Below are 18457 nucleotides of genomic sequence, written 5' to 3'. Positions count from 1 at the left end.
TGTACTCCAAGCGGGGGGTGGGGTGGACACCTGGGTGCTGTGGCAAGCCCCTTAAGATGAGCCTTCCCAGAGCGTATCTCTGTCTTTCTGTGGAGGTGGGTGTGGCCGTGCCTGCGTGCTTGGCTGGAAAAGGCTGGGGAGCCTATCCCAGATAGACCAGGCGAAAAGGGGGCCCAGGCTAGCAGAATAGTCTGACTCAGTGGCATCCCAGCACACCAAGTGACACCCCAGGGTGTCCAGGCCATCACAGTGGGAATCTCAGAAACCACTGAGGTGGGTGAGGATTACTGTGACTCTGTAACACAGGGAAGCAGCATGTTTCCAAGTATGGGAGGGGCTTAGACTAGCACCTTTTCACCAGAAGGCAACATGCCCTCAGGATCGGGGACAGGAGAGATGTTGTCAGTAACCAAGGAAACTGTCCCAGTTGTTAGCTGGCAGAGTTTTGTAGCTGCAGAAGGGACGGACCCCTTTCTAGGGAGCACAGAGAAATGTGTCTTAGAGGGTGGTCCAGAGGAGGAAACTGGGGAAGGAATAGTGGGAGTATGGGAATGTCTCCTCACTGGTCACTTGGGATAGGATGCCCAGGACTTGTGTTCTCCAAGCACTTGGGATTAAGGGTATAAACAGAACACAAGGGCCCCATGCTTGGCCTTTCTTCTTCCCCCACCTATGCTTCAAGCAACAAAGACACTCAGAAGACTGAAGACTCCAACAGAGGAAACCAGCCCAGGTTTAAGGATAAAATCTGTATATTAAGGACTGCAATATCCAGTGGGGTGAGAAAAACTGCTTAAATCTAGATGTCCCCCGGTCTAACAGAGTTGAGAGTTTAGACTGCGTGCTTATATTTTATTTTATTTTGGTAACTAACTCTGATTTTTTGCCTATCACTTATAATAACTTAAAATCTATCTTTTGTAGTCAATACATTTCTTTAACTGTTTATCTTTACCAGTGAGTTTGCCTGAAGTGTTTGATAAGAGTGTTTGCTCAGGTTTACAAAGGCTGATGTATATCCACTTTCTGTTGATGAAATGGTGAACCAATTAATAAACTTGCACTGCTCGTCTTGAGCAGTGCAAGATGGTATGTTCCTGAGGTACAAGATTGGAAGCTGGGGGATTTTGATTAGTGCCTTTCTCTGTGTGATTCATGAGTGGCTCTGGGAGCATTCATGCAATCTAGCTGGCTGTGGGGCTCCACGTGCGGTTGTGTTAAGTATAACAGCGCCTGGAGGGGCTTGCTGCTTGTCACTAGCAAAGCATTGTGAGAGACAGCCCAGGCTGGAGAGTTAAGAGGGCACAGTGGTTCCATGGTCCCAGATTGCACCCTGGTGATCCCATCACAACAGGGTCCAGGACCTGGAGCACAGCGTCTCAGAAAGGGACTCATGGTCGTAATAGAAACCAGGTGAACATGACCTCGCAGGGCAATGCTCTAGCTAAGAGAGCTAACGTGATCCTCGGATGTATACGCAGGGAATAGAGAGAGGAGATTTTCTCTGTTTACAGCACTGGTAAGACCTTTCTTGGGCACTCTGTCCAGATCTGATGCCCACACATTACAAATTGGGAAGGGTTCAATAAAGAGCAGTAAGAAAGACTGCAGGTCAGGGAAAGCAGCCTGACAGTGACTAAAGGAGACGAAGCAAGGCAGTGTGCCCAAGAGAAGGTTAAGGGACAGCTTGTTTCCAGTCTACAAGGGCTAGAGCCACAAAGGGGACTTAGACTCAGCAGCATAAGCTGAGGGCACCCATGGAAAAAAATTAGAGGGTGCTTAGCACCCACCAGCAGCCAGATCTCCCCACCCTCCTCAGCACCTCCCTCCCACTGCAATCAGCTATTTCGCAGCATGCAGGAGTCACGGGGGAGGAGGGGGGATGGGGTGCTTGGGGGAGGGGGTGGGACTGGATGGGAAGAGGCAAGGGGAAGTGGGGGGTTTGGGAGAAGGGGTAGGGATGGGGCCTGGGGCAGGAAGAGGCGGGGCGGGGGTGGGGAGCTTGGGAAAAGGGGTGGGACCAGGGCCTGGGGCAGAGCTAGGGTTGCCAGGTGTCTGGTTTTCAACCAGAATGCCTGGTTGAAAAGGGATCCTGGCAGCCCCGGTCAGAACTGTTGACCAGGCCGTTAAAAGTCCCGTTGGCGGTGCAGCAGGGCTAAGGCAGGCTCCCTGCCTGCCCTGGCTCTGCATGGCTCCCAGAAGTGGCTGGCATTTCCCTCCGGCTCCTAGGTGGAGATGCGGCCACGGGGGCTTCGTGTGTTGCCCCCGCACTGACTGCCAGCTCTGAAGCGTCCATTGGCCAGGAATTGTGGCCAATGAGAGCTGCGGGGGCAGTGCCTGAGGATGGGGGCAGCATGCAGCGCCACCTAGCCACACCTCTGCCTAGGAGCTGGAAGGAAATGCTGGCCGCTTCTGGGAGCTGCCTAAGGTAAGCACCACCCAGAGCCTGCAACCCAAACCCGCTGCTGCAACCCAACCCCCTGCCCCAGGTTGAAACCCCCTCCTGCACCCTAATTCGCAAAGTCCTCACCCCTCACCTGCTCCAATACCCCAACCACCTCCCCAGCCCAAAGCCCCCTCCCACACCCAAATTCCCTCCCAGAGCTGGCACCCCACACCTCGTCCCGCAGCCCAATCCCCTGTCCCAGCTCTGCACCTCCTCCTGCACCCGAATCCGCGTCCCAGCCCTGAGTCCCCTACCGTACCCAAACTCCCTCCCAGAGCCTGCACCCCATGCCCCTCCCACACCCCAACCCCATGTCTCAGTCCTGAGCCTCCTCCCGCACCCAAGCTCCCTCCCAGAGCCCACTCCCCCAGCTGGTTCCCTCACCCCCCCACCCCAACCCCCTGCCCAGTGTGGTGAAAATGAGCGAGGGACAGAGCGAGGAGGGATGGAGTGAGTGGGGGTAGGGCTTTGGAGAAGGGGCAGGACCTCGGAGAAGGGGCAGGCCAGGGGGTGGGGCAGGGGTGTTCAGTTTTCTAAAATTGGAATGTTGGCAACCCTAGATGGAGTGGGGGCAGGAAGAGGTGGGGTGGGGTTTGGGGGTCAGGGGTCAGGTGGGGAAAGGGGCCTGGGGTGGAGCAGGGGATTGAGCAGCCCTGGGGACCATTGGAAGCTGGCGACTGTGCTCAGCAGTGCAATGTCTAGCTTTTGGGCAAGCTGTCCTCAGTGTGATCCACAGCCCCATTTGGCCTGGGCACCCCATACACTTCATGGGGAGAATCAGGCGCTGAAAATGGGACCCACAGAAGCCAACACACTGAGTGGCAAGCTGCCTCAGTAGCCAATAGGAAATACTGAGGACCAGTGTGGCCTTGTGATAAATGAAGGGGGAGGCATTTGCCTTGACATAGGGTGAAAGTGTGAGTGTGGGTGGGAGGAAGATTACTGCGTGGAGAGACACTGGAGCACAGGTGTCCGCTATCCACCAATCCCTGGTGGACCCCAGATTCATCAACCCAGAGGCCCAAGTGAGAGTGCAACCTACAGCCAAGTTGCCTGTCCAGTACAAGGGCTGGTCAGGAATATGGACCTTTGCAGTCTATGACTCTCATGAATATAAAGAGAAGGGTAAACCCCTTTAAAATACCTCCTGGCCAGAGGAAAAATCCTCTCACCTGTAAAGAGTTAAGAAGCTAAAGGTAACCTCGCTGGCACCTGACCAAAATGACCAATGAGGAGACAAGATACTTTCAAAAGCTGGGAGGAGGGAGAAAAACAAAGGGTCTGTGTCTGTCTGTATGCTGCTTTTGCCGGGGACAGAACAGGAATGGAGTCTTAGAACTTTTAGTAAGTAATCTAGCTAGGTATGTGTTAGATTATCATTTCTTTAAATGGCTGAGAAAAGAACTGTGCTGAATAGAATGACTATTCCTGTCTGTGTGTCTTTTTTGTAACTTAAGGTTTTGCCTAGAGGGATTCTCTATGTTTTGAATCTAATTACCCTGTAAGGTATCTACCACCCTGATTTTACAGAGGTGATTCCTTTACTTCTATTAAAAGTCTTCTTGTAAGAAAACGGAATGCTTTTTCATTGTTCTAAGATCCAAGGGTTTGGGTCTGTGGTCACCTATGCAAATTGGTGAGGATTTTTACCAAACCTTCCCCAGGAAGTGGGGTGGTAGGGTTGGGAGGATTTGGGAGGGAAAGACGTGTCCAAACTACGTTTCCCAGTAAACTCAGATAAAGTTTGGTGGTGGCAGTGGAAATCCAAGGGCAAAGGGTAAAATTAATTTGTACCTTGGGGAAGTTTTAACCTAAGCTGGTAAAAGTAAGCTTAGGAGGTTTTCATGCAGGTCCCCACATCTGTACCCTAGAGTTCAGAGTGGGGAAGGAACCTTGACAATGACGATTATCCCATTCCCATGCTGCTGGGACAAGACTTAGCCAACCATGTGAGGCTAACAAAAAGGGTTACCCACAGCCAGGCTAAACAGGCTCCACACCTAACTCCATTCCTAAGCCTCCTACAAGGACCCAGTCTGTGTCCTCTGATATCATAGGCCTGGGAACCCAGCCAGAGGTGGTGAGACCAGACCCCAGACCAGAGTCTGTGGCAGAAGTTGTAGATCCAGTTCCTTGGACCCAGCTAGAACCAGCCCGAGGATCGGAACTGGCAGAGCTGTCAGCACCAGAGCCCGTGTTTGCAACCCCACCAGAGTCAGGAGAGCCAGCACCAAAGGGTGCCACAGAGCGTGCACCTGAAGCAGCAGCTAAACCGGGGCAAGAAGCTCACCTGGAGACTGAAACACAACCTAGTGCACCAGTGGAGAGCGGCTCACAGTCTATGGAGACACCCCCATCACATGCATCGCTTTCAGTGGGACCAAGTCCACAACCCTGCAAGGAACTAATGTCTCCAGAATCAAGGGACCAGTTCCAGGCAGAGCAGGAAGTGGATGAAAGCCTCAAGGAAGCTTGGACGGTGGCACAGAACAACCCACTGCCTCTCAGTTCTTCTAATACATCTAGGATTGTTGTTGAAGGAGGACTCTTATAAAAGGAAACCCTTTCTGGTGGACACCAGGCGGACTGGCATCCTCCGAGACAGTTAGTAGTTCCAGCTAAGTATAGGGTAAAGCTCTTGACCTTAGCCCACAATCACCCTAGTGGCGATGCTGGGGTGAATAGGACCAAAGACCATTTGGGAAAGTCATTCCACTGGGAGGGAATGGGAAAGGATGTTTCTACCTATGTCCAGTCTTGTGAGGTGTGCCAGAGGGTGGGAAAGCCCCAAGACCAGGTCAAGGCCCCTCTCCAGCCACTCCCCATCATTGAGGTTCCATTTCAGTGTGTAGCTGTTAATATTCTGGGTCCTTTCCCTAAGAAGACACCAAGAGGAAAGCTGCACATACTGACTATGATGTTGAACCCTATATGTTGTGACCGGGTCGGGCCAGATGGCTACAGGAGAGTGATAGAAGGCAGATATATTAGCCCCAGGTTAAGTAGGTCCCTTTTCCCTGGATAAGGTAATAGGGAAGGTTCCAGAACAATCAGGAACCTTCTGGAGACAATTAAGACAGACAGGCTGATTAGAACACCAGCAGCCAATCAAGAAGCTGCTAGAATCAATTAAGGCAGGCTAATCAGGGCACCTGGGTTTAAAAAGGACCTCACTTCAGTTTGTGGTGCATGTGTAAGGAGCTGGGAGCAAGAGGCGCTAGGAGCGAGAATGCATACTGTTGGAGGACTGAGGAGTACCAAGCATTATCAGACACCAGGAGGAAGGTCCTATGGAGAGGATAAAGAAGGTGTTGGGAGGAGGCTGTGGGGAAGTAGCCCAGAGAGTTGTAGCTGTTGCATAGCTGTTCCAGGAGGCACTCTAGACAGCTGCATTCCACAGGACCCTGGGCTGGAACCCAGAGTAGAGGGCGGGCCTGGGTTCCCTCCAAACCTCCCAACTCCTGGTCAGACACAGGAGGAGTTGACCTGGACTGTGGGTTCACGAAAATGGCCAAACTGACGGCTGTCGTGAAGCTCCAAGGCGAGCAAATCTACCAATAAGCCCAAGACCCACCAAGGTAGAGGAGGAACTTTGTCACAATGTTTATGAAAATATGCTTATAAGTATAAATATAATCTAACTGAAATATGCTTTGTGCTCGATATGGCATGTAACATATCTTTGCAAAGGTTATGATCTACTGAATATATTAATCCTTTTTGTATGCATGTATCATTTTTATATCTGAGGTTATGAGCATTGGCTCTGTGCTTGTATTTGAAGTGTTTGCTGTAGGAAACACATAAGGGAGGTTTGGCCAATATATTGTGAAGGGGCTATTCAAGTAATTGGGAATACTTAACTAACAATGGACTTTGGGAGACACCAATCCACATCTGAGCTTTCCTGGACATGTTCAAACTAACATGTATACAGTGGTGTAGGCCTGCAAAAAGCTGAATCATTCATGGACACGTGACTTCCCCAGGTGGCTACAAACTCCATCTTGTTGCTGTGATTTTGCACAGAAAAACAAAGGGGTTTCCGCCCACAAGAGAGAATATAAAAGGACCTGGAAGCCTCTCCATTTTATCTTCAGCTGGCTCAAGAGATGGCCTCTTCATCCCAAAGAGATGCCTGAAAGAAACTGGAACAAAGGACTGTAACTATGGGGGTGTGAGTTATTGCTGGGCCCAGGCCATAAACTACAATGTTGGTCTGAAAAGGATTGTACCTGAGATAACATCTAAGGTGAGAAGTTAATATTTTTAACTAGATCCTTAGTGTATTAAGGTTTCAGAGTGGTAGCCGTGTTAGTCTGTATCAGCAAAAACAACGAGGAGTCCTTGTGGCACCTTAGAGACTAACAAATGTATTTGGGCGTAAGCTTTTGTGGGCTAGAACCCACTTCATCAGATGCATGGAGTGGAAAATACAGGAGCAGGTACAAATACATGAAAAGATGGGAGTTGCCTTACCTAGTGTGAGGTCAGTCTAACAAGACAATTCAATTAACAGCAGGATACCAAGGGAGGAAAAATAACTTTTGGAGTGGTAATGAGAGTGGCCCATTTCAAACAGTTGACAAGAAGTTTTGAAAGTAGGGGGAAATTAGTATGGGGGAAATTTAGGTTTAGGTTTTGTAATGACCCAGCCACTCCCAGTCTTTATTCAGGCCTAATGTGATGGTGTCCAGTTTGCAAATTAATTCCAGTTCTGTAGATTCACGTTGGAGTCTGTTTTTGACTTTTTTTGTTGAATTGCCACTTTTAGGTCTGTTATTGAGTGACCAGGGAGATTGAAGTGTTCTCCTACTGATTTTTGAATGTTATGATTCCTGATGTCAGATTTGTGTCCATTTATTCTTTTGCATAGAGACTGTCCGGTTTGGCCAATGTACATGGCAGAGGGGTATTGCTGGCATGTGCATATATCACATTGGTAGATGTGGAGGTGAACAAGCCCCTGATGGTGTGGCTGATGTGGTTAGGTCCTCAGATGGTGTCCCTTGAATAGATATGTGGGCAATGTTGGCACCGGGGTTTGTTGCAGCGCTTGGTTCCTGGGTGTTTTTATTGTGTGGTGTGTAGTTGCTGGTGAGTTTGGGGGGCTGTCTGTAAGCAAGGACTGCCCTGTCTCCCAAGGTCTGAGAGAGCTTATGCCCCAAAAAATGACTCCTTGTTGTTTTTAGTGTATTAAGTTAGCCTTGCATGTGTTTTTTTTTGTTTTGTTTCACAACTTACTTTTTTCTATGTTATTACTTGAAACCACTTAAATCCTACTTTTTATACTTTTGTTTATTAATTAACCCAGAGTAAGTAATACCTGGGGGAGCAAACAGCTGTGCATATCTCTTTATTATTGTTATAGAAGGCGGACAATTATGAGTTTACCCTGTATACGCTTTATACAGAGTAAAACAGACATATTCAGGATTTACACTCTCAGACTGAATACTGGGTGCTTGGAAAGTCCCTGTTAACTGAGAAGCCCCTGAGCTAAGTGAATCTTAGTTTCTGTGAACTGCAGGAGGGCGTGGCCCAACCTCTTGGTCTGCTGGAGCCAACTGGTGTGTCTACCTCAGCAAGATGGGCGTGCCGGGAAGCCTTTTCTGGCAGGGGGGTTTATTCTCAGTGGTATCCCAGCATGTCTAGTAACAGTCTTGAAGGAGTTTCTGTGACCCAACCCGTCACAGTGGCGTAGTTGAGCAGGATCCGTGCACAGCTGATTGCTTTGAGACACTGGTAGTGATTTTAACTGAGTTTTAAGTGTGGTGGCTGGAGAACAGACAAAGTGGTTACTGGTTTGTTATTTTCTATTTTATTTCAGGTGTGGGAAATAAGCACAAGAAAGCAAGAAAATGACTACCAGTGAGGCAGCTACAAAACTAGAGCTGGCCAGACTGGAAGCAGAAGAGAAGGCAAAGGACTAAGTGTGGTGTTGTGCTCCATATGATTTTATGAAAATATGCTAATCATTGTGAATATAATGTAACTGGAATGTGCTTCATTCATTCTTTCGAACTGCAAAATGCACCTGCCACCTTCCAGAGACGGGTAAATAACCTTCCGGTGGGATCTGGAGAATTTGCAGTAGCCTACCTTGATGATGTGGCTATATTCTCAGATTCATGGGCAGAACACCTGAAACACCTCCAAGCTGTCTTCTGGAGTATAAGGGAGGCAGGATTAACCGTTAAGGCAAAAAAAATGTCAGAGGCCTAAACAGGGTAACTACCTTGGACTCCAGGTGGGTCAAGGAACTATCAACCCCCTACAGGCTAAAGTAAATGCTATTCAAAATTGGCCCATCCCTAAGTCAAAGAAGCAGGCCGAATACTTCTTGGGCTTGGCTGCGTATTACAGACAATTGTGCATGTATCTTATTAACTCTGTTTTCTTAAACCTCCAGGAAGAAATCCCAGATGGCGTGGACCTGAACCAGGCTGGCCAACATTGTCTGTGATTTGGGGGGCGTGTGATAAATGAAGGGATGAGGTAGGTCCCTTTTATGGACACCCAGTCAGCCAGTAGCTATAAAATCCCTTTTAGTAACTGTTCTCTAATTGCTCTACCTATAAAGGGCTAAAAAGTCTCACTGCTATGCATAGGTAAAAGGAAGTGAGTGGGAACCTGGCCAAAAGAGCCTATGGGAAGGCTAGAACTTTTTAAAATTGAAAAAAGACTCCCCTTTTGCCTGTGTGTTGTTGTTCTCTCAGGGAGAGGTGGACAGGACAACAGCTATGCTGTAAGAAGCTTGGGCCAGGTATGAAAAATCATCAGTATCATATCTAGAAACTACTCATTTAAAAGCCCAGGTATGTAAGTAGATCAGGAAATGTCTAGGAAGATGCAATTAGGTTTATCCCTTTTATTTCGTTATGGCTTGTGACCCCTCTGTGCTAACCATAGGTGCTTTTGTTTTGCTTGTAACCTTTAAGCTGGACCTCAAGAAAGCTCTTCTTGGTAATTAATTCTTGTAGTTGCTCTTTTAAACTCTAGCAATAGCCTGAGTTCCCAGATGTATTTTCTTTCTTTTTAAAGAACAGAATTGGATTTTTGTGTCTGAAGAGGTTTGTTCACATGTTTAATTAGCTGGTGGCAACAGCCAGTTTCCTTTTTTTCCCTTTCTCAGCTCTTCCTTAGATGCGGGGAGGGGTGGCGGTGGCGGTGAAAGGGCTTGATGGTACCCCAGAGGAAGGAATTCCCAAGTGCGTGTTCCTGGGCTCTCAAAGGGGTTCTACACTTGGGTGGTGGCAGCATCTACCAATCCAAGGTCAGAGAAAAGCTGTAACCTGGGAGTTTAATATAAACTGGGAGTGGCTAGTATTAATTTTTAGAATTCTTGTGGGATCCTTTTGAAGTCGAAGTGCCAGACTGGGGAATTAGCCGAGAGGCCTAAGCCCCGCTCTTCTGAGGGACTTAGTGAGGCACAATCCCAGCAGAGGACCTTCTGCTGGACTCAGGCACTGGGGTCAGCGCAGCCTTTCCTGGCACAAATGCAGCAGGAGGAGCTGGGTCTCCATTGCTGAGTGCTGAGCTCTGGCCTGGTCTGTCCAGCAGGGCAGGGCCCAGTGTCCCACTGTCTGGCAGGGGGAATGCCATCAGGTTGGGCACAAGTCCGCAAAGTGCCACCTACCTGTTTCTCAGCATGAGTGGGGACTTCATTAGCAATCCCCCGGCAGGTCCTTTGATCAAATTCTCACTAAGTAGCTTCCCCTGTGGCTCTGGTCTCCTCCACCCCGTCACTTGAGTCAGGTTCAATACTGCCCCATTTTCCTGATCTTGTCCTTCCCATCTAATTTACTTCCGGCCGCCAGACATTCAACACAGTGAGAGCCAGCAGCGACTCTTCTGACAGTCTGTCCCCCTATGTTCACCCTTTTAAAAGACTATGATAAATTTTGTAAAAAGTATGCCTTGTGAGTATGTCTTTGAAAACTCATAATTGCTGATCATTATTGTCCTGGTAAAGTTTGTGTGACATCGTTGTATGTAAGTTATGAGATTCTACTATATGATGTTTTTGAGATGTTCCAAGTTTGGAAAAATAGCCACAAACTGGTTCCTCAGAGACAAATGGCAAACTGATGCCTCCGCCAGATGTCAACAGGATCAAATGGACCATCACCTGGCTAACTGGCCATTCTTTGGCAGGAAAGAGGATGTGGGTAAAAATTTACATTTTGACAAAGGAACAGCTTTAGATTCCTGTCCAAACAGATTTTCTGTTGCCTGAACCTCAGCTGGAGGTGGTTTTCAAAAAAAACAGAGAGCTATAAGAAAGGGGAATGGACACCCCAAAATATTCCTCCCTTTCTCTCTGCTCACGGAATCAACAATGGTTGAAAGACATGGAAAGTAACACTGAACGGTGGGAGGGGTCCCCGCTGAAAGGAGTCCAACCAGTAAGACTGCTAAAACATGTGGTGTGAGAGAGATTCGCTTTGGGGGGAGGGATAGCTCAGTGGTTTGAGCATTGGCCTGCTAAATCCAGGGTTGTGAGTTCAATCCTTGAGGGGGCCATTTAGGGATCTGTGGCAAAAATTGGGGATTGGTCCTGCTTTGAGCAGGGGGTTGGACTAGATGACCTCCTGAGGTCCCTTCCAACCCTGATATTCTATGATTCTATGAATGTATTTAGCTTATTAAATTAGGCGTTAGTTGCATTTTACCTTTTATTTCTTTGTATCCAATTCTGACTTTTATGCCTCATTACTTGTAATCCCTTAAAATCTTTCTTTAGTTAATACACTTGTTTTATTGTTTTATCTAAACCTGAGTGTTTGAATTGAAGTGTTTTGGAAATTCCATTTGGGATAACCGGGTTTGTGCATACCATTTTCTATTCATAAAACGATGGACTTTCTATGGGCCTGTATTGTCCAGGAGGGTGCGGGGCAGTACAAAACAGCACATTTCCAGGGGAAAGTCTGGGACTGGGATTTTGTGGTGTTGCTCCGCAGTGTATCTGGGAGGAATTTACATGCTGGAGGCTGGCTGTGAGCAGGCCAGGAGTCGTTGCTCTCACAGCGAAGCAGTGTAAACGACACTCCGGTTGGAGAACTGAGGGGACACAGCTGTTCAACAGTCCAGCTTGTAGCCCCCCAGCTCCAGAAACAGCAGCTCTTCCTGGTGAACCACAAGGCCACCTTATGGTTCACCTGAAGTGGCTGGCCTTGTCTCAATGCTTAACGAGCAGCCAGTCAGAGGCCTGTAGCACCTGGGTCACCTCTGAGCTGTGTCAGCCCCTGCACAGTCTGCAGCGAGTCCCTTCTGTTGATCTGCAAAGCAGAGACCCTGTGCCGACATGTCTCCATGGCGCCAGGTCCCGTGGGCTGTGTGGCCGTCTCCGGACACTGTCTAGCCAGGTGCTGGCACTCTTAGGCTATGTCTACACTTGCCAGTTTTAGGGCAAAAAGTCAGGTTTTTGCGCAAAAAACACACTAGTATCTTCACTGAAATCTACATTTTGCGTTGAAACTCAGCAGTTTCAGCACAAAAATAAAACCACCCCAATGAGTCTTTTTGTGTTGATGCTTTTGCGCTGATGTGCCAGTGAAGACTCTTGATTGCTTTACTGGTCTAATTGCCCTCCAGAGCTGTCCCACAATGCAGCGCGGGAGTGCCTGCTCTTTGAAACTCAACAGTCCTGCCTGCAGGTATGCGCCCCTTCCCTTTAGCTCCGTTTTGACAGCTGGTGCTGTCACTTCTCTGGGACACAAAACAAATAATTATTGTGGAATGCTCCTGCTGCCTCCCACGATACAAACAGAGGCAGGCAGACAGAATGTGCTGTGCAGAGTCAGGGAGGGAGGCGGGGGCTGAGGTTGGGGTTTCCCCCTCCCCCTGCCTTAGGACTGGTTGCTTCCAGCGACTGTCACACACACACATCCACCCCTGCCACAATAATGATTTGCTTTGTGTCCAGGAGCAGTGCATAGTGGGATAGCTTCCACAGTGCACTCCTCTCATCTGCAATGCAAGTGTTGCATAAGTAAACACGCTCTGAAGCCTGTGGAAAACAATGTGAACACAAAACAGTGCTTTTCTTTTAGCACTTTTCTATCATTGACAAAACGGTCAGTGAAAAAACTCTGCAAGTGTAGACATAGACTTACCTTCTGTCAGTTTGCCGGCTTGTTCTGCGGCTCCTCCTGGCAGGATTTTGGAGAACACGCTCTCTCCATCCACCCCGGACTGTCCAGCTGCTGCCCCAGTTGGTGGGGGAGCCCCTGATGGCTTCTGACCCACTTTAATACCTGCCAGGGAATATATAGAACCATAGTAAGGAGGAGAACCCAGCCACAGCCCCTCCCTGACACGGGCAGTGCCTATGTGACTTACTAGAGGTGGGGCCAGAGCCCAGGTGCTTTCAGCTGCCAGGAGTCTGTGGCATGACTGGTACAGATTAGGGCAGGCTGGTTTTGGGCACCTTCTGCACATCTGCTTCCCTGACCGGGGGATGCCAACCCACCCTGGGTCACTGCTGACCCCTCTCCTGCCCTGAGAGACTGTGACCACCCACTGGTAGGCTGGGGATCTGGCCCCATTCCATAGCCTGACAAGAGCGGGATGCATTTGTTTCCAGGCTCCGAGTGATCTCAGCCTCTGAATGCTGTGATGTGCTAGGGAGGGATAAAAGTGGATCTTCTCTTTGAAGAGACCAGGCAGCCATGGCTCTGGCAAATACAGCTGGTGCCTGGCTGCTCCTTCAGTACCATGGGCACTGCCAGCCAACATGGGCGCAGGTGGCCTGGCAGGGCCCAATGTGTTGGTCTGGCTCACTGACCTGCTGCAGTCGTTCCCAGTGGTTGTGCTTGGGGCGCTCTCCCATGCGGTGGTGGCACTTTTGTGGTGGGTTTGGGCGTATCCACCTGATCCGCTTTTGGCTGTAACATGAAAGGCATATTTCAGAATTCCCCTGGTCTCTGTGCGCATGGGCGGGCAGGCAGGTAGGGCATGGGGCTGGTAGAACAGCAGTCCCAGGGGCACATCAGTAAGTGCCAGCAGACAATCCAGCCCTCGCAACAGGTCAAAGACTATATCAACCCAGGATCACGCATGTTGCCTCCTGGGAAACCCACCCTGACACCCCCTGCTCCCAGTCACACACATGCACATCTCCTCCCACACACAAAGGCCTACCTTGCAAGCCAGCCTGGCTCCCCAAGGCAATGGCCCAGCCTCTGTCATCCCTTGCAATCCACAGCCAACTCCATCCAGTCAGCTGTTCCCTCTGCTGCACTTCCTCAGGGGGCAGGTGCTAGGCCTGGCTCAGGAGGTAGCTGGGCAGGGGGGAGGCCTCTGCACCAATATGGGAGCATGGATTTTCTGCCCAGCTCCCCAATCCCATCCCCTCCTCCCTCCCCCCACCCCAAATCCTTGCTTCTTTCACAGGGCCCCTCCCATCTGTTCTCTCTCCTGATCCCCACATTCCCCACTCCCTCCCCCCTGGCTTCTCCCAGCTCCCTGATCTTCCCAGCCTCATCTCTCCCCTATGCCCTCCATGCTCAGCCTGCCTGGGTGCCCAGCAGGTGAGCCCAGGAGGCAGGCTGGCTGCACTGGAGAATGGAAATAGCCAGCAGACCTGAACAGTGCAATTGGCTTATTGTGCTGTAAGGTTGTTGGCTTGTCCTGGCCAAGTGGGGCCGGGGGAGGGGGAAGGAGTAGCTCCAGGTGTTTTTGACTGAACAACTGGAGCCTGAAGTCAGGCAATGAAGGGTGAAACGGTGGGATTTTATTTCTGCTCTTAGTGCCAATCTCGGCACAGCCTCAGCTCTGTTGCTCCCGAGATCTCCATTATTTAACGCCTTTCCTGCTGTGGAACATCCTAAGTAGGTCTCCTGTGCGACAGAACACATCAGCTGCTTAGCAGCTGGGGGCCCTCCTCACTGGATGATGTACTCCGCTGTGCTGCTGTGGACTGGGGGAGCTCATGACAGTACATAGCCTGTGCCCTGGGACGCAGCAGGGGCTCCCAGCCTCTGCCTCCTTCCTGGGCAACCAGATTCTCCTAGGGTGCCATCCCCAGTGCTGCAGGACAAGCCATCAGCTGGGCACCTGCTGTGTAAGTGATGAACCAATGGCACACTTACTAGCCCTACTTGGTGACTGCCTGGCTGTGCAGGGAGGGTTGACTGGGGCTTCCCGACATGCTGGGACTGGATGGGCTGTTGTTGTGGTGGCCGCGAAGAGGGTGGTCCTTGAGCCCCCGGTTGTTGCTGCATCCTAGCTTGCTGCTGCTGCTGCTCCTTCTGTGGCTGAGGAGGTTGCTGCGAAGGGCCTGCTTGCTGTTGTGGAGACTGCCTGGCTGATGGCTGCTGCTGCCTGGATGGCAGCTGCTGCTGCCCGGATTGCTGCTGCCTTGTTTGCAACTGCTGCTGTGAATGGTGCAGCAAGGGCTCTGTTTTCGGCTGTTGGGGCAGTGGCCCATGCTGAGCCTGCCGTTGGGACTTCTGGGACTCTGAGGTATGGTGGTAGCTGGACAGCTGTTGGGACTGCTGCGAGTACTCCACTGAGCTGGAGGGGAAAGCTGGCTGGGCTCTCGTGTCTGACTGCTGGGCCTTCTTCTGGGCAGATAGCTGCATGTGTGTGCGGACTTCATGACGGCCCTGGTCTCGGGCATGCTGCTTGGATGTCCTCCTGGGCTGTTCATCACTTGGGTGGCGGGAAGAGGCTGAGTGCCTTCCATACTCTCCATGGTGCCGGTGGTCTTTGGAAGAAGAGTGACGTGCCTGAGAATAGTCATCGTGCTGCCACAGGTCTTCGTCTGGAGGCTCATCGTAATCATGAAAGGTGTGTTTGATGGGAGGTCTCTTCTGGGAGGAGGAGTGGCCAGTGTAGTACCTTACCCGCTCTGAGCGAGCTTCCCTGGGCTTATCAAACCAGTCTGTCTCCTCCTGACCCAAATGATAGGCTTCAGAAACCAAACACAGAGTACAGTCAGTCTCTCGGTCCCGTGGTGGGAGCGTACCCCACACTGAAGCCATGCAATGAGATAAAAGAATGCAAGCAGCTTATAACATGCATCTGGGACACGTCATAGACCCCTCCCCAACAAATACAACACATCATTACATGCAGCAGGCATTGAACACTGACATACTACCACCAGACACCTGGAACATGCAGTGGAAGAAGGGAGAAAGGCACATGGTACGCAAACGCAGGCTGTGAGACTGTCTTTGCAAATGACCCATAGGAGCATGCTCTGGGGTATGTCACCACAGGTAACTGTTACCTTCACTGTCTGAAACAACACAATGTGAATCATCCATGATGTAACCTTCTTCATGCTTGTAAGAGTGGTTCCTTGGCACATCTTTTATATGTTCTTGCACATCAGGCAACGAGTGGCTGGAGCAGAACTGGGAACAGCTGTCCCCAGAGGACTGAGGGAGAGGTCCACCTGAGGAGCGGGACATGCCCACAGACTTTCCTAAAGGGCTGATGGGACTTTCCTCTTCAGTGGTCTGTGTACGAATCGGAGGCCGCCCTCGACTCTGACTCATATTAAGGGAAGATGGTTTGGAGCTTCCTTTCTGAGGCTTCTCCATGCACTCTCTCTCATAGGATTTGCTTCTGCTGTTGGCATCGCGGCTTGATGATTTCTCTGTCCCATAACCCGACGATCTAGATCTGCTTCCAGTGCTATACGCTCGATCGTCCTCTTCTGTCATATCCCTGCTGGATACGCCATAGTATTTCTGCTGCTCATACACATTCTTCTTGAGGCCGTAGGTGATCTCGTCCTGAAGCTTCTTTGCCCTGGATGCCACATTGCTGCTGCTGATAGACGTAGTCACTGTGTAGGAGGCCAGGTCCGACTCCACATCTTTGGCTTCTTCTATGGGGGAGAATTTGGAGATCTTTTGCTCCATGCCTTGTTTCCTGTGTTTACTGCGCTTGGATGAGATGACAGCAGGGGCCAGGTTTTTGGAGGAATGTTTCTGCATTCCCAGTCCAGAGCCATGCTTGTCTGAGCGTGCGGAGTGCCGATAATCGTCCCCATAATAGGAGCAGGGGCTGCTGGAACTGCCTGACATCCTGCCATTGCTCTCCATACCCCTGTGGTAGCTGTTCTTCCCCCTATGGTCGGCACCATGCTGATCATACATATCCTCCTCTGACTCCTCCTCTGCTTTGGAGTAGCAGCAAGTTCTGCTGGAGCCTTCCATCTCCACCAGCTCACTCTTCTCTTTGATCTGGTGGCCAGTGCTGCTCTGCACCTGCATCTCCCCCTTGTGGCTGTCTGCTGCAGTGCTCTCTTTGGTCAGCTCGCTGATGTCCTCGATCATCACATAGTTGCGGGGAATGTTCTGCTCCAGGTTTGTGTACAGAGAATCTGAAGAGTAACTGGCTGAGGGGCTTTGCATGGCATTGCTCTGGTCAGCTGGCCTGGCCTCTGGGGCCGTGTGCTGGGCATAGCTGCTGGTCACTGTCGTGGGGCTGTATGTAACTTCTGGGGCTGCTGAGGAGATCACCACGGTGGGATTTCCAATCACTTCATAATTGGTGGGGATCTTTTGCTCCAAGTCTGCTAGTGATGTCTGCCATGGCTTCTGGTGCATGGTGTGCACATCTGCCTGAGTTTGGAAGAGGGCACTCTGTGCTGGCTGTGAGGGTGGCTGGTTGGGATATGTGGTCTGAGCTTGGTAGTGATGAGGCGGCCGGAAGCCTTGATGGCTCTGAAAGCCCAGCTGGGGCTGGTAACCGGTACTGGGAGGGAAGCTGTGTGTCTGATATGTACTTTGGGAGGGGAAGGCGGGGAGCTGGCCAGCCTGGAAGCCATTCTGAGATGTGCCACTGCTGACCACAGGGTAGTGGGGGGGCTGGAGCCGTGTTTGCTGGAAGGCGGCAGGGCCAGGTGGGGCTGCTGGGTATGGGTAAGGGGCATAGGAGGAGGCTGATGTGTACTGTGTGCTGGAGAAGTCAGTGTAATGGTTAGTGGGGGCAGTGCTGGGCCTGCTGAGCAGACTGCTGCCCTCATAGCTGGAAAGGCGTAAATTGTTCAGCTCGCTATCAGACATGTAGTCCCGGTTCTCGCCCAGGCACCTCGGGTAAGGATAATCCCGCCCTCCCCTCTCCTTCAGAAGAGACTCCTTCCTCTGAGTAATGCCCAGCTCCAAGTACTTCAGCTTGGCATCAATCTCCTTCTCTTCCTCATCCAGCTCTGCTTGCTTCTTCCGCAGCTTCGTGGACTCATGCTCCACCAGCTTCAGGTCACGGTCGATGTCTCTGAGAAGGCTGGCTTTGGTTACCTGAGTGGCCTGTTCTCCTACCCCCTTCTGCATGAAGCTGGGCAAGTACAGCTGGGAGTGGGCTTGGCTGGCCAGAGGCAGGTGAGCTTCCTCCGGAGGGGGGCTGGGCAGTGTCCGCTTCACCTTCCGCATCAGAGTGTTTGACTGCAAAGCGGAGATCTAGAAAACAATTGAAACTGGCATTAACCTAGACACTGGGAGTGCTGCAACTCCCTTGGGAAAATGGAGAGGTAAGAACTCTGCCCTGCCGCAGTGTCTTTCAGCAGAGTTTATCTAAGTGCTTAAACATTCATTTCTTAAGTCTTGGCATATCCCCATGTTATCACTGCAGTCAGTGGAGAAATGGGGAAACTGAGGTACAGGGACAGGCCACCAGCTGCCCAATATCACAGAGTGAAAGTAAGCACTGGAAATAGAGTCCAAGAGGCCTGACTCCTCATCCCCTGCTTCCTTCAGTGGGAAATGAACAGCTGTCCAGTGCTCGTGGCTGTGTGGTGGAGTGGGTAAGGCACTTAACTACAATCCTGAAGGTTGGGGGAGCTGAGTTTTTCTTGATTGCACACTGAAACGCCACATCCAAGTCACCCAGTGGCAGTCAGAGGTGGTCAAACGTGATGCTGGCCACATCAATGCCTTGTGCACAGTTAGCTGTGAAACTGGCACACCTTAACCAGGTGAGCCTGCAGAGCCATAGGCTTGGAGGAACTCTGCTGTTGGTCATTGCTGCCTTTTGATTAGCATGTACGTC

At 50.7% G+C, this 18457-nt stretch overlaps 1 protein-coding gene across 4 annotated transcripts in view; it reads right to left on the bottom strand.

Annotated features, from left to right (window-relative positions):
* The window catches only part of BSN (bassoon presynaptic cytomatrix protein), a 465957-nt gene that overhangs the window by 35744 nt on the left and 411756 nt on the right, over positions 1–18457 (bottom strand). For all 4 annotated transcript variants that reach the window (XM_073352634.1, XM_073352633.1, XM_073352635.1 and 1 more), the window contains 4 exons: positions 15690–17868; positions 14545–15365; positions 13239–13338; positions 12568–12708 (listed from right to left, as the gene is read on the bottom strand). In XM_073352634.1, coding sequence (XP_073208735.1) covers positions 12568–12708; positions 13239–13338; positions 14545–15365; positions 15690–17868 — 3241 coding nt within the window. The remainder of the gene's footprint in view (positions 1–12567; positions 12709–13238; positions 13339–14544; positions 15366–15689; positions 17869–18457) is intronic.

The sequence above is a fragment of the Lepidochelys kempii genome, chromosome 7 (genome assembly GCF_965140265.1).
Source record: "Lepidochelys kempii isolate rLepKem1 chromosome 7, rLepKem1.hap2, whole genome shotgun sequence".
NCBI lineage: Eukaryota > Metazoa > Chordata > Testudines > Cheloniidae > Lepidochelys > Lepidochelys kempii.
Note: the sequence above shows the minus strand (reverse complement) of the source record. Positions and strands in the feature narration are given on the sequence as shown.